At 46.4% G+C, this 24,238-nt stretch overlaps 1 protein-coding gene across 1 annotated transcript in view; it reads right to left on the bottom strand.

The window, feature by feature from the left end:
* LAMB2 (laminin subunit beta 2) overlaps positions 1-24,238 on the bottom strand; it is a 177,081-nt gene that overhangs the window by 85,687 nt on the left and 67,156 nt on the right. The window contains 2 exon segments of the mRNA XM_053720712.1: positions 6,311-6,446; positions 22,869-22,948. Of these exon segments, the coding sequence (XP_053576687.1) occupies positions 6,311-6,446; positions 22,869-22,948 (216 nt within the window).

Below are 24,238 nucleotides of genomic sequence, written 5' to 3'. Positions count from 1 at the left end.
AGGCACTGCTGGTTTGCTCCCTAGTGATCAGCATATTCACCTTTATATTACAGGCACTGCTGGTTTGCTCCCTAGTGATCAACATATTCACCTTTATATTACAGGCACTGCTGGTTTGCTCCCTAGTGATCAGCATATTCACCTTTATATTACAGGCAGTGCTGGTTTGCTTCCTAGTGATCAGCATATTCACCTTTATATTACAGGCAGTGCTGGTTTGCTCCCTAGTGATCTGCATATTCACCTTTATATTACAGGCAGTGCTGGTTTGCTCCCTAGTGATCAGCATATTCACCTTTATATTACAGGCACTGCTGGTGTGCTCCCTAGTGATCAGCATATTCACCTTTATATTACAAGCACTGCTGGTTTGCTCCCTAGTGATCAGCATATTCACCTTTATATTACAGGCACTGCTGGTTTGCTCCCTAGTGATCAGCATATTCACCTTTATATTACAGGCACTGCTGGTTTGCTCCCTAGTGATCAGAATATTCACCTCTATATTACAGGCAGTGCTGGTTTGCTCCCTAGTGATCAGCATATTCACCTTTATATTACAGGCACTGCTGGTTTGCTCTCTAGTGATCAGCATATTCCCTTTATATTACAGGCACTGCTGGTTTGCTCCCTAGTGATCAGCATATTCACCTTTATATTACAGGAACTGCTGGTTTGCTCCCTAGTGATCAGCATATTCACCTTTATATTACAGGCAGTGCTGGTTTGCTGCCTAGTGATCAGCATATTCACCTTTATATTACAGGCAGTGCTGGTTTGCTCCCTAGTGATCAGCATATTCACCTTTATATTACAGGCAGTGCTGGTTTGCTCTCTAGTGATCAGCATATTCACCTTTATATTACAGGCACTACTGGTTTGCTCCCTAGTGATCAGCATATTCACCTTTATATTATAGGCACTGCTGGTTTGCTCCCTAGTGATCAGCATAGTCACCTTTATGTTACAGGCACTGCTGGTTTGCTCCCTAGTGATCAGCATATTCACCTTTATATTATAGGCACTGCTGGTTTGCTCCCTAGTGATCAACATATTCACCTTTATATTACAGGCACTGCTGGTTTGCTCCCTAGTGATCAGCATATTCACCTTTATATTACAGGCACTGCTGGTTTGCTCCCTAGTGATCAGCATAGTGACCTTTATATTACAGGCAGTGCTGGTTTGCTTCCTAGTGATCAGCATATTCACCTTTATATTACAGGCAGTGCTGGTTTGCTCCCTAGTGATTAGCATATTCACCTTTATATTACAGGCAGTGCTGGTTTGCTCCCTAGTGATCAGCATATTCACCTTTATATTACAGGCACTGCTGGTGTGCTCCCTAGTGATCAGCATATTCACCTTTATATTACAGGCACTGCTGGTTTGCTCCCTAGTGATCAGCATAGTGACCTTTATATTACAGGCAGTGCTGGTTTGCTTCCTAGTGATCAGCATATTCACCTTTATATTACAGGCAGTGCTGGTTTGCTCCCTAGTGATCAGCATATTCACCTTTATATTACAGGCAGTGCTGGTTTGCTCCCTAGTGATCAGCATATTCACCTTTATATTACAGGCACTGCTGGTGTGCTCCCTAGTGATCAGCATATTCACCTTTATATTACAGGCACTGCTGGTTTGCTCTCTAGTGATCAGCATATTCACCTTTATATTACAGGCACTGCTGGTTTGCTCCCTAGTGATCAGCATATTCACCTTTATATTACAGGCACTGCTGGTTTGCTCCCTAGTGATCAGCATATTCACCTTTATATTATAGGCACTGCTGGTTTGCTCCCTAGTGATCAGCATAGTCACCTTTATATTACCGGCACTGCTGCTTTGCTCCTTAGTGATCAGCATATTCACCTTTATATTACAGGCAGTGCGTGCTGGTTTGCTCCCTAGTGATCAGCACAGTGACCTTTATATTACAGTAATTGCTGGTTTGCTCCCTAGTGATCAGCATATTCACCTTTATATTGCAAGCACTGCTGGTTTGCTCCCTAGTGATCAGCATATTCACCTTTATATTACAGGCAGTGCTGGTTTGCTCCCTAGTGATCAGCATATTCACCTTTATATTACAGGCAGTGCTGGTTTGCTCCCTAGTGATCAGCATATTCACCTTTATATTACAGGCACTGCTGGTTTGCTCCCTAGTGATCAGCATATTCACCTTTATATTACAGGCACTGCTGGTTTGTTCTCTAGTGATCAGCATATTCATCTTTATATTACAGGCACTGCTGGTTTGCTCCCTAGTGATCAGCATATTCACCTTTATATTATAGGCACTGCTGGTTTGCTCCCTAGTGATCAGCATATTCACCTTTATATTACAGGCACTGCTGGTTTGCTCCCTAGTGATCAGCATAGTCACCTTTATATTACCGGCACTGCTGCTTTGCTCCTTAGTGATCAGCATATTCACCTTTATATTACAGGCAGTGCTGGTTTGCTCCCTAGTGATCAGCATAGTGACCTTTATATTACAGTCACTGCTGGTTTGCTCCCTAGTGATCAGCATATTCACCTTTATATAACAGGCGGTGCTGGTTTGCTCCCTAGTGATCAGCATATTCACCTTTATATAACAGGCGGTGCTGGTTTGCTCCCTAGTGATCAGCATATTCACCTTTATATTGCAAGCACTGCTGGTTTGCTCCCTAGTGATCAGCATATTCACCTTTATATTACAGGCAGTGCTTGTTTGCTCCCTAGTGATCAGCATATTCACCTTTATATTACAGGCAGTGCTGGTTTGCTCCCTAGTGATCAGCATATTCACCTTTATATTACAGGCACTGCTGGTTTGCTCCCTAGTGATCAGCATATTCACCTTTATATTACAGGCACTGCTGGTTTGTTCTCTAGTGATCAGCATATTCATCTTTATATTACAGGCACTGCTGGTTTGCTCCCTAGTGATCAGCATATTCACCTTTATATTACAGGCACTGCTGGTTTGCTCTCTAGTGATCAGCATATTCACCTTTATATTACAGGCACTGCTGGTTTGCTCCCTAGTGATCAGCATATTCACCTTTATATTACAGGCACTGCTGGTTTGCTCCCTAGTGATCAGCATATTCACCTTTATATTATAGGCACTGCTGGTTTGCTCCCTAGTGATCAGCATAGTCACCTTTATATTACCGGCACTGCTGCTTTGCTCCTTAGTGATCAGCATATTCACCTTTATATTACAGGCAGTGCGTGCTGGTTTGCTCCCTAGTGATCAGCACAGTGACCTTTATATTACAGTAATTGCTGGTTTGCTCCCTAGTGATCAGCATATTCACCTTTATATTGCAAGCACTGCTGGTTTGCTCCCTAGTGATCAGCATATTCACCTTTATATTACAGGCAGTGCTGGTTTGCTCCCTAGTGATCAGCATATTCACCTTTATATTACAGGCAGTGCTGGTTTGCTCCCTAGTGATCAGCATATTCACCTTTATATTACAGGCACTGCTGGTTTGCTCCCTAGTGATCAGCATATTCACCTTTATATTACAGGCACTGCTGGTTTGTTCTCTAGTGATCAGCATATTCATCTTTATATTACAGGCACTGCTGGTTTGCTCCCTAGTGATCAGCATATTCACCTTTATATTATAGGCACTGCTGGTTTGCTCCCTAGTGATCAGCATATTCACCTTTATATTACAGGCACTGCTGGTTTGCTCCCTAGTGATCAGCATAGTCACCTTTATATTACCGGCACTGCTGCTTTGCTCCTTAGTGATCAGCATATTCACCTTTATATTACAGGCAGTGCTGGTTTGCTCCCTAGTGATCAGCATAGTGACCTTTATATTACAGTCACTGCTGGTTTGCTCCCTAGTGATCAGCATATTCACCTTTATATAACAGGCGGTGCTGGTTTGCTCCCTAGTGATCAGCATATTCACCTTTATATAACAGGCGGTGCTGGTTTGCTCCCTAGTGATCAGCATATTCACCTTTATATTGCAAGCACTGCTGGTTTGCTCCCTAGTGATCAGCATATTCACCTTTATATTACAGGCAGTGCTTGTTTGCTCCCTAGTGATCAGCATATTCACCTTTATATTACAGGCAGTGCTGGTTTGCTCCCTAGTGATCAGCATATTCACCTTTATATTACAGGCACTGCTGGTTTGCTCCCTAGTGATCAGCATATTCACCTTTATATTACAGGCACTGCTGGTTTGTTCTCTAGTGATCAGCATATTCATCTTTATATTACAGGCACTGCTGGTTTGCTCCCTAGTGATCAGCATATTCACCTTTATATTATAGGCACTGCTGGTTTGCTCCCTAGTGATCAGCATATTCACCTTTATATTACAGGCACTGCTGGTTTGCTCCCTAGTGATCAGCATACTCACCTTTATATTACCGGCACTGCTGCTTTGCTCCTTAGTGATCAGCATATTCACCTTTATATTACAGGAAGTGCTAGTTTGCTCCCTAGTGATTAGCATATTCACCTTTATATTACAGGCACTGCTGGTTTGCTCCCTAGTGATCAGCATATTCACCTTTATATTACAGGCACGGCTGGTTTGCTCCCTAGTGATCAGCATATTCACCTTTATATTACAGACAGTGCTGGTTTGCTCCCTAGTGATCAGCATGCTCACCTTTATATTACAGGCACTGCTGGTTTGCTCCCTAGTGATCAGCATAGTCACCTTTATATTACAGGCAGTGCTGGTTTGCTCCCTAGTGATCAGCATAGTCACCTTTATATTACAGGCAGTGCTGGTTTGCTCCCTAGTGATCAGCATATTCACCTTTATATTACAGGCACAGCTGGTTTGCTCCCTAGTGATCAGCATAGTCACCTTTATATTACAGGCAGTGCTGGTTTGCTCCCTAGTGATCAGCATATTCACCTTTATATTACAGGCACAGCTGGTTTGCTCCCTAGTGATCAGCATAGTCACCTTTATTTTACAGGCACTGCTGGTTTGCTCCCTAGTGATCAGCATGATCACCTTTATATTACAGGCAGTGCTGGTTTGCTCCCTAGTGATCAGCATATTCACCTTTATATTACAGGCAGTGCTGGTTTGCTCCCTAGTGATCAGCATATTCACCTTTATATTACAGGCACTGCTGGTTTGCTCCCTAGTGATCAGCATATTCACCTTTTTATTACAGGCAGTGCTGGTTTGCTCCCTAGTGATCAGCATATTTACCTTTATATTACAGGCACTGCTGGTTTGCTCCCTAGTGATCAGCATATTAACCTTTATATTACAGGCACTGCTGGTTTGTTCCCTAGTGATCAGCATATTCACCTTTATATTACAGGCAGTGCTGGTTTGCTCCCTATTGATGATCAGCATATTCACCTTTATATTACAGGCAGTGCTGGTTTGCTCCCTAGTGATCAGCATAGTCACCTTTATATTACAGGCAGTGCTGGTTTGCTCCCTAGTGATCAGCATATTCACCTTTATATTACAGGCACAGCTGGTTTGCTCCCTAGTGATCAGCATAGTCACCTTTATTTTACAGGCACTGCTGGTTTGCTCCCTAGTGATCAGCATGATCACCTTTATATTACAGGCAGTGCTGGTTTGCTCCCTAGTGATCAGCATATTCACCTTTATATTACAGGCAGTGCTGGTTTGCTCCCTAGTGATCAGCATATTCACCTTTATATTACAGGCACTGCTGGTTTGCTCCCTAGTGATCAGCATATTCACCTTTTTATTACAGGCAGTGCTGGTTTGCTCCCTAGTGATCAGCATATTTACCTTTATATTACAGGCACTGCTGGTTTGCTCCCTAGTGATCAGCATATTAACCTTTATATTACAGGCACTGCTGGTTTGTTCCCTAGTGATCAGCATATTCACCTTTATATTACAGGCAGTGCTGGTTTGCTCCCTATTGATGATCAGCATATTCACCTTTATATTACAGGCAGTGCTGGTTTGCTTCCTAGTGATCAGCATATTCACCTTTATATTACAGGCAGTGCTGGTTTGCTCCCTAGTGATCAGCATATTTACCTTTATATTACAGGCACTGCTGGTTTGCTCCCTAGTGATCAGCATATTAACCTTTATATTACAGGCAGTGCTGGTTTGTTCCCTAGTGATCAGCATATTAACCTTTATATTACAGGCAGTGCTGGTTTGCTTCCTAGTGATCAGCATATTCACCTTTATATTACAGGCAGTGCTGGTTTGCTCCCTAGTGATCAGCATATTCACCTTTATATTACAGGCACTGCTGGTTTGCTCCCTAGTGATCAGCATATTCTCCTTTATATTACAGGCACTGCTGGTTTGCTCCTTACCTGCCGAAGTAAAGCTGATTCTGCCTCGTAGACGTAGTGATCCAAGTTGATTCGATAGTATCCTGATTTCACGCGGTTGCACTGCCTGCTCACCATATTGTTTCTGCAGCGGCACTGTCCAGTCTCAGCAGCACAGCTATGTGGTAAAACACAATTATCAGATACTGTCCAGACGTAGCAAGTTGCCCTATGCTTCTAGCGCTTATGTATCTAAAGTAAATAATTATATACTAGTCCTAAAGCCTGTTCACACGGGCCATTTTTTGCAGTACAGCCCACCCCTTGCGCTCTCTCCCTCCCCCTCTCTTTTGCTCTCTCTCTCTCTCCCCCCTCTATTTTGCTCTCTCTCTCCCCCTCTCTTTTGAGCTCTCTCTCTCCCCCTCTCTTTTGAGCTCTCTCTCTCCCCCTCTCTTTTGCGCTCTCTCTCTCCCCTCTCTTTTGCGCTCTCTCTCTCCCCCCTCTCTTTTGCACTCTCTCTCTCCCCCTCTCTTTTTTGCTCTCTCCCTCCCCCTCTCTTTTGTGCTCTCTCTCTCCCCATCTCTTTTGCATTCTCTCTCTCCCCCATCTCTTTTGCGCTCTCTCTCTCCCTCATCTCTTTTGTGCTCTCTCCCCCTCTCTTTTGTGCTCTCTCCCCCCTCTTTTGCGCTCTCTCTCTCTCCCCCCTCTTTTGCGCTCTCTCTCCCCCCTCTCTTTTGCGCTCTCTCTCCCCCTCTCTTTTGCGCTCTCTCTCCCCCCTCTCTTTTGCGCTCTCTCTCCCCCTCTCTTTTGCGCTCTCTCTCCCCCCCTCTCTTCTGCGCTCTCTCTCTCCCCCCTCTCTTTTGCTCTCTCTCTCCCCCCTCTCTTTTGCTCTCTCTCTCCCCCCTCTCTTTTTCTCTCTCTCTCTCCCCCTCTCTTGTGCGTGCTCTCTCTCCCCCTCTCTTTTGCGCTCTCTCTCTCCCCCTCTCTTTTGCGCTCTCTCTCCCCCACTCTTTTGCTCTCTCTCTCTCCCCCATCTCTTTTGCGCTCTCTCTCCCCCTTTCTTTTGAGCTCTCTCCCCCATCTCTTTTGCACTCTCTCTCCCCCTCTCTTTTGAGCTCTCTCTCCCCCACCTCTTTTGCGCTCTCTCTCCCTCTCTCTTTTGAGCTCTCTCTCCCCCCTCTCTCTCTCCCATCTCTTTTGAGCTCTCTCTCCCCCTCGCTTTTGAGCTCTCTCTTCCCCCTCTCTCTCTACCCCCTCTCTCTCTACCCCCCTCTCCTCTCTCTCTCCCCTTCTCTCTCTCTTTCCCCTCTCTCTCTCCCCCTCTCTTTTGTGCTCTCTCTCCCCTTATTTTGCTCTCTCTCTCTCTCTCTCTCTCTCTCTCCCCCCTCTCTTTTGCGTTCTCTCCCCCTCTCTTTTGCACTCTCTCCCCCTCTCTTTTGCGCTCTCTCCCCCCTCGATTTGGTGCTCTCTCTCTCTCCCCCCCCTCTTTTGCTCTCTCCCCCCTCTCTCTTCCTCCCCGCCTCTCTCTCTCTCCCCCCCTCTCCTCTCTCTCTCGCCTCCTCTCTCTCTCCCCTCCTCTCGCTCTCTCTCTCCCCCCCTCTCTCTCTCCCACCCTCACTCCCCTTTCTCCCCCCTCTCTTTTGTGCTCTCTCCCCCCTTGCTTTGGTGCTCTCTCTCTCTCCCCCCTCTTTTGCTCTCTCTCCCCCCCTCTCTCTTCCTCCCCTCCTCTCTCTCTCTTCCCCCTCTCCTCTCTCTCTCGCCTCCTCTCCTCTCTCTCTTCCCTCCTCTCGCTCTCTCTCTCCCCGCCTCTCTCTCTCCCCCCCTCTCTCCCCTCTCTCCCCCCCTCTCTCCCCTCTCTCCCCCTCTCTCTCTCCCCTCTCTCTTTTGTGCTCTCTCTCCCCCTTCTCTTTTGCTCTCTCTCTCCCCCTTCTCTTTTGTGCTCTCTCTCTCCCCTCTCTCTTTTGCGCTCTCTCCCCCCTCTCTTTTGCACTCTCTCCCCCCGTCTCTTTTGCTCTCTCTCTCCCCCCCCTCTCTTTTGTGCTCTCTCTCTCCCCCCTCTTTTGCTCTCTCTCTCTCCACCCTCTCTTTTGCGCTCTCTCTCTCCCTCTCTTTTGCGCTCTCTCCCCTCCTCTCTTTTGCTCTCTCTCTCTCCCCCATCTCTTTTGGCTCTCTCCCCTCCTCTATTTTGCTCTCTCTCTCTCCCCCATCTCTTTTGCGCTCTCTCTCCCCCTCTCTTTTGCGCTCTCTCTCTCCCCCATCTCTTTTGTGCTCTCTCTACCACTCTCTTTTGAGCTCTCTCTCTCTCCCCTCTCCTCTCTCTCCCCTCTCCTCTCTCTCTCCCCTCTCTCCTCTCTCTCTCCCCTCTCTCCTCTCTCTCTCTCCCCCTCTCTCTCCCCCCTCTCCTCTCTCTCTCCCCCCTCTCCTCTCTCTCTCCCCCCACTGTTCTCTCTCTCCCCCCCCCCTCCTCTCTCTCTCCCCTCCTCTCTCCCCTCCTCTCCTCTCTCTCTCTCTCTCTCTCTCTCCCCTCCACTCTCTCTCGCCTCCTCTCTCTCTCCCCTCCTCTCTCTCTCTCTCTCTCTCTCTCTCTCTCTCTCTCCCCTCCACTCTCTCTCGCCTCCTCTCTCTCCCCTCCTCTCTCTCTATCTCTCCACATCTCTATCTTGCGACCGTGCCCGACCACGTCCCCTTCACCCCCGACCACGCCCCCTTCATGGCCATTCACACACGACCACGCCCCTTCATCCAGCCACGCCCGGCCACGCCCACTTCTGCAGCAGATCAGCTAGGGAGTAGGACTCAAAGGCCAGGTGTGTTTGTCCTCGTGCTGTCTCTACTGCGCATGACAGCTTCGGACAAACACACTTGGCCTTTTATATAATAGGATCTTTTTTGCTTCAATGTGAGCATGTTAAAGGGACATTAAACACTTTGAGATTGTAACATTAAATGATAAACTGTATAAATAAAAAAACCTCTGCAAGAGAAACGGGGAAAATGCGTAGAGAGTTTTTAGAGGCCACCATCATTCCCATACCTAAACCGGGAAAAGATCAGACTGATTGTAGTAATTACCGACCCATATCCCTTATTAATCTGGATACTAAATTGTATTCAAAGCTTATAGACAATAGGATTGTTCATTGGCTACCGACAATTATACACTATGATCAAGTCGGATTCACGTTGGGAAGACAAGGTCCAGACAATACCAGAAGATTGATTTCCGTATTTACGGAGGCACAACGTCTTAATATCCCTATGGTGGCCCTGTCATTGGATGCTGAAAAAGCCTTCGACAGGGTCAGATGGGAGTACATCTGGGAGGTTCTTCAATCATTCTAGTTCCCCGAAACCTTCATTATAGCAATTCAAAACCTATATTCAGTTCCGCATGCGAGAGATAAAGGAATGGGATTTTGTTCTCCAGAATTCCCAATTCGTAATGGGGCTAGACAGGGTTGCCCACTTTCTCCGCTCATTTTCGCCCTAGCGATGGAGCCCTTCGCTCAAAAGATTAGACAATCTGATCGGATTATTGGGGTCCCTCTTTTAAGTCCCTCAGAGAAAATAGTTCTTTTTGCAGATGATGTGACCTTGCTCTTGACGGAACCAGTGACCTCCATTCTGTCAGGGTGCCAGGAATTAGACTGAGACGAGAAGTGCAAAAATAATCACACCTTTATTAATAGCAAAAAATAATAAAAAGTCCACAAGTCAAATAACAAGCCAGGAGTCAAAACTAGAGCTGGTAGTCAGACGAGCCGAGTCAGGAGCCAAAGCGAATAGTCAGACAAGCCGGAATCAGGAACAAGGAAAACAGCAGAGTCAGGAACAAGCCAGGGATCAGGAACCAGGAAGGACGTCAGACAGCTAGGTAATACACAGGAACTCTCACAAACAGGTCTGAGACAACGCAAAGGCAAAGCATACTGAACAGAGGCCCTTTAAATAATGTGATTACATCACAATTCTGAAACTGCATCCTGTCTCACACAGATGATGCACACCAGTCTGGCCATAAAAGGAAGTGCAGGAAATGAGCAGCATCCCCCACAATGCACCATAGTCAGCAAGAGAGGTGAGTAAAATGGCTGTTAGCAGCACATGGCAAACAAAACAGGGAAAAACCCTGACAGTACCCTCCCCTCAACGACCCCTCCCCCACGGGAGGACAAAAGGCTTATTGGGGAAACGGGCATGGAAGGCATGGAGGAGGGCGGGAGCATGAACATCAGAGGAGGGAACCCAAGAACGCTCCTCCGGACCATAGCCCCTCCAGTGAACCAAATACTGTACACGGCCCCTGGACATGCGAGAGTCAATAATGCTGCTGACCTCATACTCCTCATGGTTGTCAACAAAGATAGGACGGGGATGAGGCAACACAGTGGTAAACCGATTACAAACCAATGGTTTCAAGAGGGAGACATGAAAAACATTGGAGATGCGCATAGCAGGAGGAAGGTCAAGAGCGTAGGCCACAGGATTAACCCATCGGAGTATTTGAAAAGGACCAACATAACGGGGAGCCAATTTATTGGAAGGCACACGAAGGTTCAAGTTGCGGGCCTGGTAGGAAGGTACGGGCAGACGCTTACGATCAGCCTAGGACTTTTGGCGCTGCATAGAACGATGAAGGCAATCCTGAATCTGCACCCACGTGGAACGGAGTTGCCGGAGATGCTCCTCCAAAGCCGGAATACCCTGAGACATGAATGAATCGGGCAACAAGGATGGTTGAAAGCCATAATTCGTCATGAACGGGGATAACTTGGAGGAAGCATTAATAGCACTATTACGAGCAAACTCTGCCCAAAGTAACAGTTCAGACCAATTATTGTGGTGTTCTGAGACATAGCAATGGAGGAACTGTTCCAGAGCTTGATTAGACCGTTCTGCAGCCCCATTGGATTGAGGGTGATATGCCGAGGAGAAGGAAAGCTGGATCCCCATTTGAGCACAAAAGGAATGCCAAAATCTGGAGACAAACTGGCTACCCTGGTCTGACACTATCTCCTTGGGTAAACCATGTAAACGGAAGACCTCCCGGGCAAAAATTGAAGCAAGCTCCTGAGCGGAGAGCGGTAGGCAGCTTCATCAAGGGAATGCAATGTGACATTTTAGAAAAATGGTCAACTACCATAAGGATAACAGTATTGCCATTGGAAACAGGGAGCTCGACAATGAAGTCCATGGAAAGATGTGTCCAAGGATGCTCACCATTACCAATATGTTGAAGAAGACCCACAGGAAGACGTTGAGGAGTCTTATTCTGTGCACAAACTGAGCAGGAGGCAACATACGCAGCAACATCAGAACGAAGACCTGGCCACCAGAATTGTTGGGTAACAGACCAAATCATTTGGTTCTTGCCTGGGTGACTTGCAGCTTTAGGATGGTGGTAAGTGTGCAAAAGTTTAGTTCGAAGATTCTCAGGAACAAAACACTTACCACTAGGTTTCTCAGGAGGTGCATTGGTTTGTGCAGACAGGATCTCCTCCCCCAAAGGAGAAGTCAAATTAGTACGTATGGTAGCCAAAATATGGTCAGGAGGTATAACAGGAGTAGGTACAGACTCCTCCTTGGACAGAGGCGAAAATTGTTGAGAGTGGGCATCAGCCCTAACATTCTTACTACCAGGCAGGTAGGAGACCACATAATTAAACAGAGACAAAAATAGCGCCCATCTGGCCTGTCGGGGCGACAAACGTTTTTGCTTCAGATAGACTTGTGGTCAGTAAGAATGAGCACTGGCACGCTAGTACCCTCGAGAAGATGCCTCCATTCCTTGAGTGCCAAAATTATGGCCAGTAATTCCCTGTCGGCAATTTCATAATTGCACTTCGCTGGAGACAATTTCTTAGAGAAGAAACCACACGGATGCAAGGAACCGTCAGGCGTAGGACGTTGAGACAAGAGGGCACCTACTCCAGTCTCAGACGCATCGACCTCAAGAACGAAAGGCAGGACAGGGTTAGGATGAGAACTGAAGCGGCAGCAAAGGCAGTCTTAAGACTATCAAAGGCCTTAATGGCAGTAGGTGACCAATGGAGTGGATCATTCTCTTTACAGTCATGTCTGTGATAGGTTTGACCAAGGAAGAAAAGTTTTTAATAAACTTTCTATAGTAATTGGTGAACCCCAAAAAACATTGAATAGACCGAAGACCAACTGGGCGAGGCCACTGCAGAACTGAGATAATTTGTCAGGATCCATGGAGAACCCTGCAACGGAGATAACATAACCTAGGAAGGTTACTTGAATCTGATGGAATCTGATGGAACTCACATTTCTCGAATTTACAAAACAGGCCGTTCTCACGTAATCTCTGAAGAACCCGTGTAACATCAGAACGATGAGCCTCAAGTGTGGGTGAGTGTATGAGGATGTCGTCTAAGTGCACCACAACACACTGTTGCAACATATCTCGTAGGACATCATTAATAAATTCCTGGAAAACAGCAGGAGCATTACATAGGCCAAAGGACATTACAAGATACTCATAATGCCCGCTCCTGGTGTTAAATGCTGTTTTCCATTCGTGGCCCTCCTTGATCCTAACGAGATTGTACGCTCCTGTCAAATCAAGTTTAGTAAAGACCGTAGCTCCCTTGAGGTGGTCAAAGAGTTCCGTAATGAGTGGAATAGGGTAAGCATTCTTAATGGTAAGATGATTAAGACCCCTATAATCGATGCATGTTCTTAACTAGTCACCCTTTTTCTTCACAAAGAAGAAGCCAGCCCCTGCAGGAGAGCAGGATTTGCGGATGATCCTTCGCGACAGAGCATCGGCAACATACTCCTCCATAGCACAATTCTCTGCAACAGACAGATGGTACACCCGGCCCCGAGGAGGAATGGCACCGGGTTGCAGATCTATGGCACAATCGTAAGACCGGTAAGGAGGCAACGTACTGGCACACAGCTTGTCAAAAACGTCTATGAACTCTTGGTACTCCTCTGGCAATTGAGATACCAAAGAAGTGCACAAGACTTTAACTGGTTTCTGAAGACAAGTGGAAATACATTGTGGGGACCACAACAAAATTTCGGACCTGCACCAGTCGAGACTGGGATTGTGCTTTTGGATAACCCAGAACAACCGGAAAATGCGGAGCGTTTATCACCTGAACTGGAGGGTTTCAAAATGGAGAACCCCAACAGCCATGGACAACAGAGCAGTTTTGTGAGCAACGAGTGCGGGCTGAAGGGCCCTGCCATCAATGGTCTCAATAACAAGCGGAACGGACCGAGGCAAAACAGGAATGGAGTGCTTTGATACAAAAGCACTGTCAATGAAATAGCCCACAGCACCGGAGTCAACAAGAGCCTGAGTGACTATGGAGGAGACCACCCAGGAAAGGACAACCGTGACCAAAGTTTTCTCCTTAAGCGGTTCCGGGAACGAGGATAAACCACCCAATGTCTGCCCCCGACAGCACCTTAGGTGTGAGCGTTTCCTGGCCGTGTAGGACAAGACTTCAAAAGGTGGCCCTGTAACCCACAATAGAGGCAGAGCCCCTCCCTCCTCCTAAAGGCCCTCTCCGCCACGGAGAGACGCGTGAATCCCAACTGCATCGGCTCAGCAGTACCTGGTGACTCGGGACCAGGAGGCATGGGAGGAAAAGGAGGCATGGGTGGGAACGAACACGTAGGAGACTACGGAACAGGAGGCTTCTGCAAGCGCTCCTTGAAAGAGGGCCTCTGTCTGAGTCTGATGTCAATTAGGATCAAAAAAGACACCAATGCCTCGAGATCCTCTGGTAAATGTCTCGCAGCAACTTCATCTTTAATCGCATCAGAGAGCCCATGAAAGAAGGCGGCAACAAGGGCTTCATTGTTCCAACCTACCTCTGCGGCAAGTGTACGGAACTCAGTACTTGTACCTTGCTGAATGGACATAAGTCGTTTAGCAGCAGAGGAGGAGCGAGCCAGAATATCAAATACCCTTCGAAAGGAGGCCACAAATTCAGGGTAATTTGAAATCACAGGTTTATTAGTCTCCCACAAGGGATTAGCCCAGGCAAGAGCTGTGTCAGAGAGTAACGAGATGAGAAATCCCACCTTAGCTCTGTCAGAGGGAAACGCCTGAGGTAACATCTCAAAGTAAATGCCCACCTGGTTTAAAAACCCTCTGCACTGAATAGGATCGCCTCCATATCACTGAGGTAGAGGTGCAGAACCGGACTTGCTCCTGGTAGGCATAGGTGCAGCAGCGGAAACAGGAGCAGCCATAACTTGCGGGACACTTTGGTCCAAATGTGCAGTGCGAGTCAGCAGGGTTTGCAGGGCTAGTGCAAATTAATCCAAGCAGTGATCCTGTACATCCATCCTGGAAATGATGGCATTTAAAGGTGGATTATTAGCACCATCAGGATTCATGGTCTTTGCGTAATGTCAGGGTGCCAGGAATCAGACTGAGACGAGAAGTGCAAAAATAATCACACCTTTATTAATGGCAAAAAATTATAAAAAGTCCACAAGTCAAATAACAAGCCAGGAGTCAAAACCAGAGCTGGTAGTCAGACGAGCCGAGTTAGGAGCCAAACTGAATAGTCAGACGAGCCGGAATCAGGAACAAGGAAAACAGCAGAGTCAGGAACAAGCCAGGGATCAGGAACCAGGAAGGACGTCAGGCAGCCAGGTAATACACAGGAACTCTCACAAACAGGTCTGAGACAATGCAAAGGCAAAGCATACTGAACAGAGTCCCTTTAAATAATAAGTGATTACATCACAATTCTGAGACTGCATCCTGTCTCACACGGATGGTGCATACCAGTCTGGCCATAAAAGGAAGTGTAGGAAATGAGCAACATCCCCCACAATGCACAGTCAGCAAGAGAGGTGAGTAAAATGGCTGCCAGCAGCACATGGCAAACAAAACAGGGATAAAACCCTGACACATTCCAGCAGCTTTTGACGTGATTCACCAGTTTGGGGCTATAAGCTATTATAAAATCAATTATAAAAAGACAGAAGGGTATCCTATCCATTTTGAACAATCCGCGTTACTGAGGCTTCAGTCCACCTTTCCGTTTCCCTGGTCAACTCAGCACCTTAAGCACTTAGGTATTTACCTCAGTGCTAAACCAGATCAGTTGATTCGGGACAACTATGACTCATTAATCTCTGATCTTAGGCAACTCTTGGCAAAATGGGACTTTAAAGAACTCTCCTGGTTAGGGAGGGTTGCTGCAGTTAAAATGTCCTTAATTCCGAAGGTACTATATCTGTTTTGATGCATCCCGCTCAATGTCCCGCACTCTATTCTGTTTCATATACACAAATTATTCTTTGATTACATATGGCAAAACAAGGCGCATAGAATCGCCTACAATACGCTGCAAAGACCATTCCAACATCCTCACTTACTATGAAGCAGCAAGGTTATCACATGTTACTGCATGGGGTCTAAAAACAGATAAACCGGGTTGGTACCTCTTAGAGGCATTCGCGATACCGGAGGATTTGGATCTCTCAGACCTAATCTGGGTTCCTAATACAGGGAGACTTAGGTCCCATCTCCATAATATTGTAGTCCAGCACAACCTCTTAATATGGCAATCCCTGAGAAGTAGACTATTAATTGCCCCCCACCCATCGCCAGTACACCACACTGCGGGTTTGTTTTGGGATCTGCAAAATATCCACTCGGGAGAATGGAGACTCAAGGGTTTTTTGGCCATTGAGGATTTCTTTGACCAAGATCTGACACTCAATTTATCCCTGATACCCACTAGATTTGAGCCACCTCCGCCCTGGCTCCCATTTGAATCCCTCAGGGTCTCTAGTTTTCTGAAGACATGGGGGTTTCTTGCAGGTCCCCTTACGAAACCTACTCCGTGAGAGATCAGATGGAAAAGTGGATCTAAATACCCTAAACCTCTTACAATTCATTACAATCTAATTTTATCGGACCTTACCCAAGGGGTGCCATGGCAATTTAAAGCGTGGAATAGGAAATAGGTACTAATTTCTCCGATCAAGATTGGAAAGATGCTATTTTGTTAACCAAAAGAACCATACACTGTGTCACTATGCTAGAAGTATACATAAAGGTGCTATTGAAGTGGCACAGAACTCCTGCAAGACTAGCTAAAATGTATCCAGCGACCTCACCTCTGTGCTGGCGGGGATGCGGAGCAATAGGCTCAGACTTACACATTTGGTGGGAGTGCACAAAAATGGCCCCACTATGGAGAGAAATTGAGGGACTCTGTAACTCATTTAACCTTCTCTCTGAGATCTACCTGCTAATGCTTTGCTACATATCATAGGGAACGATACGCCACAAGTGTCGAGGAGATTACTGATATACATATTTATGGCAGTTAAGTTATGCATAGCGCGGGCATGGAAAACCCCTGAACCCCCAAGCCTCACTGAAATACATGCATTGATTGACTACATGGCCAGCATGGAGAGATTCTTTTTTAATTCGATTGATCAGATGGACACCTACTGGCTGATATGGGATGCCTGGTTGCATAAACGTTAAAAATTTTCAAGGCCACCCTAGTCCTCATAAGGAGAAGAGAGAAATATCCTACCTCCAACCTCCCCCCCTTTTTTTTCTCCTCCCCCATCCCTTCTCTCCTTCCAATGTTTCCCTATTTATCTTTCCTATCTCCTCCCCTTCTACCCATCATTCCCATAGGAAGATCTGAGAACACATTTATCATTAATAGGCGGTTACACAGCCTAAGACTACAAGCTTTAACTATACTCCACGTTAATAAGAACCAAAAATTGTATACTTTCTATGGGCATGTCAGTGTATTATATAAATCATATGACATACCACAAGTGAATGGTTAATCTGTCTGTTACTATCTAAACTATTTATACAAAGATTACATCTAAGTGTTATTTTGTATTCAACTGTAACTAACAACTGATTATATAATAGTCGACGTTCTATATGTAAAGATGCTTGCTTATTATCTGTATGTTAGTCGACATTCTACATACAATTTTGTTTGTTGATTCTTTGTATGATGTTGCAAAAATTTCTCAATAAAACCTTTTTGAGAAAACAAAACAAAAAAACCCTCTGCAATATACTTTCATTATTTATTTTGTTCCCCTTTCCTGTAATTCCATTCTGACATTGTGAGCTTTTCAGTTGCTGTTAGAAATATAAGTGAATATTCCTCACAGCCATTGGCTGCACACTCTAGTGACCTATTTATAATTGTCCCTAATTGGCAACAGCAGAGAAAATAACCTAAGTTACAACATGGCAGCTCCAATTTTTTTTATAGACACTAAGGGCGGACATGATCCACTGAAGCGATCACGTCCGCCAGACATCGCTAAATGCCGACAGCGTATCATTGCACAAGCAGTTCTGGTGAACTGCTTGTGCAATAATGCCTGTGACGGATACCCCGGCTACCCCGTCTGGGTAGCTCCCCCAAACGGGTCCTGCTATGTAGCTGGCAAGTGACCACAGCCTGTAGCCACCCCTGATGCCCATCAGCACCAGTACTCAATTTTCCCACCATTCCCGCCCCTCCAGACAGACCGGCACCTCCATAGGAGCCACAGTTCCACAGTTCCACAGAATCCCAGGACACAGGGATGGCGGTTTCAGGGTGATCCCGGGGGAGTGACGGCACTCAGTCCCCAGATGCCACAGTCCAAAAATCAGTGTGATTTGTCACTGGGGACCAGAGATACAGCCCGTTGAAGTTATGGGGGTAGGGGTGTCAAAAACCCCAGGTTCCCAGAGGAGCTCCCCTCCAGTAATTCCCCCACCTCTTGTCCTCCCCAAAACAATGGAGCTCTGTGGCACATGGTTGCTGGAGCAACCAGGGGTAACGTTAGTGGGTGTCCTGCAGTTCTGTGGCCAACCGGGAGTGCCAGGAGCCCGGCCAGCCTGAGAGGGGTTAGGCGGGTGTCAGTTGTGAGGCGGCCGACCGGGAGTTCTAGTAGCCCGGCCAGCCTAGGAAGATTTTCCCGGTCATACATCAGCTCTTCTCTAAACAAGTCTAGAACACAAAACAAGCAAACAAAAGCTTCCAGAGATTGTGGTTGCTCTGAGGAGCCCAAAACCACTGAGAAACAACAGGGGTGAGGTTGAAGGGGGGCAGGGGTTTAACTCTTGCAGCACGGTATCCATGACAATTCCCCCCTTCCAGTTTAGCAGACCTGGCTAGATCCTTAACAGGTTGGCCTGGGGCTGTCCAACGGTGGCCCTCCACTTCTCGGATGATGGAGAAGGTTATCCCATCTCCCCTGCCCTTGAGGCACCCTGGGGGTTTTCTGCTGGCATTTATCCCCTGCGCCCATGGGCTTCTGCTTACGGGGAGGGTGGACAACTACCTCTGCTCCCAGGGGTTGGCTCTGCTGCTGGGGAGAGAAACCGACTGTCTCCTTTCCCTGCTCCTGGCTCTGCTGCTGGGGAGCAAGACTGACTGTCTCCTCTCCCAGGAAGAGGTTCTGCTTACAGGGAGAGAGACCGACTGTCTCCTCTCCCAGGAAGAGGTTCTGCTTACGGGGAGGGAAGGCGACTACTTCCGCTCCCAGGGGATGGCTCTGCCGCTGGGGAGAGAGACTAAATGTCTCCTCTCCCAGGAAGGGGTTCTGTGTAAGGGGAGGGAGGACGACTACCTCCACTCCCAGGGGATAGATCTGCCTCTCGGAAGAGAGACTGACTGTCTCTTCTCCCTGCTCCTGGCTCTGCCGCTGGGGAGAGAGCCCAACTGTCTCCTCTCCCGGTAAGGGGTTCTGCTGCTGGGGAGAGTTATCGACATCCATCTCTCCCTGCAAGGGGTTCTGTGTAAGGGGAGGGACCATGACTACTTTCACTCCCAGATGATGGCTCTGCCTCTGGGGAGAGAGACCGACTTTCTCCTCTCCCTGCTCCTGGCTCTGCCGCTGGGGAGAGAGCCCAACCATCTCCTCTCCCAGCAAGAGGTTCTGCCGCTGGTGAGAGATATCAATACCCATCTCTCCCTGCAAGGGGTTCTGTGTAAGGGGAGAGAGAATGACTACCTCCTCTCCCTGGTTTACCAGAGCTTCTGCAGGGGCTGGGCAGAGGCTGGTGGCTCTCTGCCCTGTTGCCAATGCTTCTGCTAGGGTGGCCCCCTGGTCCAAACCATAAGCTCGGAGCCAGACTGCTGATCGGGATCCAGCAGCCCTAGTTCCCTTATTCTTTGTTGCCACTCCTCCACGGTCGAGCTCCATGAATCCCAGAGGGCTGCATCCCAGATCTGTATACCCTTGGCATACTGCTTAACGAGATCTAGCAGTCTCTTGTATTCCTTGACCAGTGCCTCTTCCTGTTCAATAATAAAATCCTGATCGTCTAGTCGTTAGGATTCCTCCAAGAGATCCAGCAGTTCCTCTTGGAGCACAGAGATATCCTCCAGACCCTGGTCCTTCTCTCTCCCAAACTGTGAGTCCTCTGTCCTTTTTGTAAATAGCAATCCAGGGCCGCAAAAACAAAGCCCTCACTGGGGGAGCCATCCTCCAGCCATGACTGCACTTGCATAGCCGTCCTCCACCCACATCTCTTGCTGGGCCAGTCTATGTAGAACATATAGCCATTCCTTCTTTGGCTGTTTTCCCAGGAAAGGCACTCCCACGGTCTGCCGAAGCCGGAACCTTGTGTCATTCGTGGGGAGGACCTTTCCATTGTCCCGCTCCTGTTGAAGAGCCTCCCACCAGAGGTCCCGGCAGATCATGTACCTCTGTTCCAGCACGTCCTGTTGGTAAATAGGACTATCCAGCTGGGCCAGCGCCTCCTGTACTCTCCGTAGAAATTCGAATTCCATAGTTACCGGCTACTGTGGCCCTTCTCCTCTGTCAGCAGGAATCATGTGGAAGAAGCAGATCCCATCGTTGCCACCAATGTGACAGATACCCCGGCTACCCCGACTGGGTAGCTCTGCCAAATGGGTCCTGCCTCCTCCCTGCTGATTGCAGCTATGTAGCTGGCAAGTGACCACAGCCTGTAGCCACCCCTGATGCCCATCAGCACCAGTACTCAGGGTCCCACCCTGTGGCAGACTCCGGCTACCCAGAATAGGTAGCTCTGCCAGAGGGTCCTTCCTCTGCCTGGAACAGGCTGCTATGTAGCCCAGAAAAGTGATTTTAGCAGGAGCCCACCCAAATAACTAGACATACCTAGCATTCAGGTGAAACAGGAACTGATTTTATTGAAAACACACACATTTTATACACAAAGCTCATCTTGATAAGATTCCCGCCCCTCCAGATAGACCGGCTCCTCCATAGCAGCCACAGTCCCACAGAGTCCCAGGACACAGGGGTGGTGGTTTCGGGGTCAAAAACCCCAGGTTCCCAAAGGAGCTCCCCTCCGGTAATTCCTCCACCTTTTTTCCTCCCTAGGGGTTACTAATCCCCAAAAGAATGGAGCTCTGGGGGCACATGGTTGCTGGAGCGACCAGGGGTAAAGTTAGCGGGTGTCTCGCTGTTCTGTGGCCGACCGGGAGTTCCAGGAGCCCGGCCAGTCTGAGAGGGGTTAGGCGGGTGTCCATTGTGAGGCGGCCGACCCGGAGTTCCAGGAGCCCGACTAGCCTAGGAGGGTTTTCCCGGTCATACATCAGCTCTTCTCTTAACAAGTTTAGAACACAAAACAAGCAAACAAAAGTTTCCAGAGATTGTGTTTGCTCTGAGGAGCCCAAAACCACTGAGAAACAACAGGGGTAAGGTTGTTGGGGGGTAAGGGTTTAACCGTTGCAGCTCGGTATCCGTGACACCACCCCCTACAGATTTGCGGCCAATCGTACGCTAGCAGGGGGTGTCAATCAACCGAATCGTATGCGATTGGGTGGATTGATGTCTGCAGCCTCAGAGGCGGCGGATGAGTTAAGGCGAGTCTGAAGGCTCATGCGGAAATGGGTATTTGGCCCCATTCGGGCCATGATAAATCTGCACTTATTTTGTCAATATTTAAACAGTGAATGAGACTTTAGAAAATACATCTACATGTTATTCTCAGACTAACCATTTATTTGAATGCATCATTCTATCTAGCATTTATTTAGTGTTTAATGTCCCTTTAATAAACATCCAAACAGGGCTTCTGTGCAGACCATGGGGCTGATTCATCAAGCTCCGTATGGAGCTGCATTCAGCTGTTTCCACAGAAACAGGAGTTAAGATGCAGCAGTCTTAAGACCACTGCTCCTTAACTTGTCTGCTACCTCTGGGGCGGCAGACAGCAATCCACCCGATCGCATATGATCGGGTTGATTGACACCCCCTGCTAGTGGCCGCGAATGTGCAGGGGCGCATTGCACAAGCATTTCTAGTAAAATGCTTGTGAAATGATAAATGCTGACAGAGTATGCTGACGGCATTTATCGATGTGCGGCGGACATGAAACACTACAGCGGATCATGTCCTCTTGCACTATAAAAAATCATCCCCAGTAACTGCACTGTTATCAATGGGGCAGAGCCTTTAAGCTTCTTCACGCTTAATCATTAGAACAAACAGATAGCGCATGCATTGTGTGGTTGGAAATGAATCATGATTCAGATAAAACATGCAATTTAAACAACAACTTTACTTCTTTTATTACATTGACTTTGTTCTGTTAGCATACCTAGGTAGGCTCTTGAGTACACACAAGTCTTTATAACATTGTATGACAGTAATGCTGTACCCATGTTATTTCATTTTTAAGCACTAGATGACAGCAGCATGTGAAAACAATGTATAACATTGTTACAGACGATGCAGACACGTATATGCTCCTGAGCCTCCCTAGCTATGTTCTTCAAAAAGGATCCAAGTAAACAAAGTAAATTTGATAATAAAAGTAGATCTGTGTCTAAAGCATGACAGTTTAATGTAATCTCTAGCCAGAGCTATAATGTTAACCATAACATTAATTTAACCCTAACACCAATCCCTAACATTAAAATGAACCTAAACTCCTTACTCCAGTTCATAACCATTAACGTCATTTTAGATCAATATTTATGGCAACAGTAGTTTTCCACTCAATATTACAGGCACCAAGGTCTCAGCATTCTAGTGATCTGTGCTCTTGACATGGCGTTGTCATGTTGTGGCCGGATACCCTTCACACTTTTCTCTGCTGTATGATGTTTGGGTCATTTAATTTTACCAATACAATTATATGGACTTAAAGGGACATGAAACCTAAAAAAAAAAAAGATCTTTCATGATTCAGATAAAGAATACAAATTAAATGTTTTTCCAATTTACTTCTATTATTGAATTTGCATATTTTTCTTTGTAGATTTTGTTGAAAAGCATAGCTAGGAAAGGCTCAGTAGATGGGAGTTAACTGCTGATTGATGGCTGCTCATATATACCTCTTGTTATTGGCTTAGTGATGTGCTAAGCTAGCTCTCATTGCTGTTCCTTCAATATAGGATCCCAAGAGAATGAAGCAAATGAAGAAAGTTTTATCTGAATCATGAAAGAAAATATTTTATGTTTCATGTTTCTTTCTATATAATAATATATAAAATAGTCTCTTGCATAGTCTATAACTTGAGCAGTTAATATTAAAATTAATATTTAAGGAAAATAAATTGAATTAGAGGCTATTGAAATAATCAGTGAATGAATAACTTACTGAGTTACTTACTTGTTATCCCAAGCTCCTCCGATGTCACAATCGCAGGCACGGCACCCGTAAACATCGTGACTCAGAGCCCAATATTCTGGCTGTTAGCAAAAGACAGGTGGGATTGTTAGAGAGTTACTTCTCAGAGCAGGTATTGCTAACAACATCTTTACTAAATCACTAATGTGCATTTAAAGGGAAAAAAGTACAAAACATTCCCCTTATTAATCACCTCTTGCTTTTGTGAAAATATTGTGCTTAGTGTCACACTCCTTAAACAGACTAAAAATGAATTCTATAATCTGCTAATGCTGCAAATCAGTGATGTGATTATGTAATTTTAATGCCGCGATCAGATGATGGGTGACTGCCTACGGTGCTAGGCACGCCCGCCCCTCAGTCTTGTTGCCCATTGACTAAAAGGAGGGTGCAAGACGCAAAAAAAGGTAGTAAGTTTCCTGCTATCCTAACGACGTCTTGGGGTTAAAGGGACAACAAAAAGCTTCCAAGTGCAACATTTGTTCAGCTGTCTTCCAACAGATTAACATATCAGCAGAGTCTGAACTATTTTAGAACAGATTAACACTTTATTTGCCGCAATTGGTCTACAATGGTCCACCAACTAATTTTCTTATTCGGAGGAGCCAATCCAGACTTCTGAGTCTGAAGCAGAGACAGGGGTCAAGTCGGGTGGGAACGCACAGGAACGGAGTTCCTGCACTATTTTTGAAGGAGGGACTAAGTTCTCTCTGTACAGAGAATAGAAACACTTCAATAAACATTGCTGCTGCTGGTGGGAGGAGCTGGACCACAGTCTGTTAGAGGGATAGTGATATCCTCTAGTAATGGGCAATAACACTTCCTACAATACACTAAATGTAAGACTGTCAGCGGTCCTGCTGTGTTATCACCACTGTTATTGATATCTTTATTATCTTTTATTACATATGGTGCTTACATGTCTTTGTGTCTTGCTCTGGGGTTATTTAGCTCCCCTCAGCAGAAATAGAACTATTTACCTTAAAGGAACATGAAACCCAAAATTGTTATTTCATGATTCAGATAGAGAATACAATTTCAAACAACTTTCCAATTTACTTCTATTATTTAATTTGCTTCCTTCTCTTGTTATTCTTTGCTGAAAGGTTTATCTAGGCAAGATGATTGGTGGCTGCATATATATACCGATTGTGATTGGCTCACCCATGTGTTCAGTTAGAAACCATTAGTTCATTACTGCTCCTTCAACAAATTATACCAAGAGAATAAAACAGATTAGATAATAGAAGTAAATTAGAAAGTTGTTTAAAATTGTATTCTCTATCTGAATCATGAAAGAAAATTTTGGGTTTTCATGTCCCTTTAAGTGGGTGTGACAGAGGAGGATTCTC

Source organism: Bombina bombina, chromosome 7 (genome assembly GCF_027579735.1).
Source record: "Bombina bombina isolate aBomBom1 chromosome 7, aBomBom1.pri, whole genome shotgun sequence".
NCBI lineage: Eukaryota > Metazoa > Chordata > Amphibia > Anura > Bombinatoridae > Bombina > Bombina bombina.
Note: the sequence above shows the minus strand (reverse complement) of the source record. Positions and strands in the feature narration are given on the sequence as shown.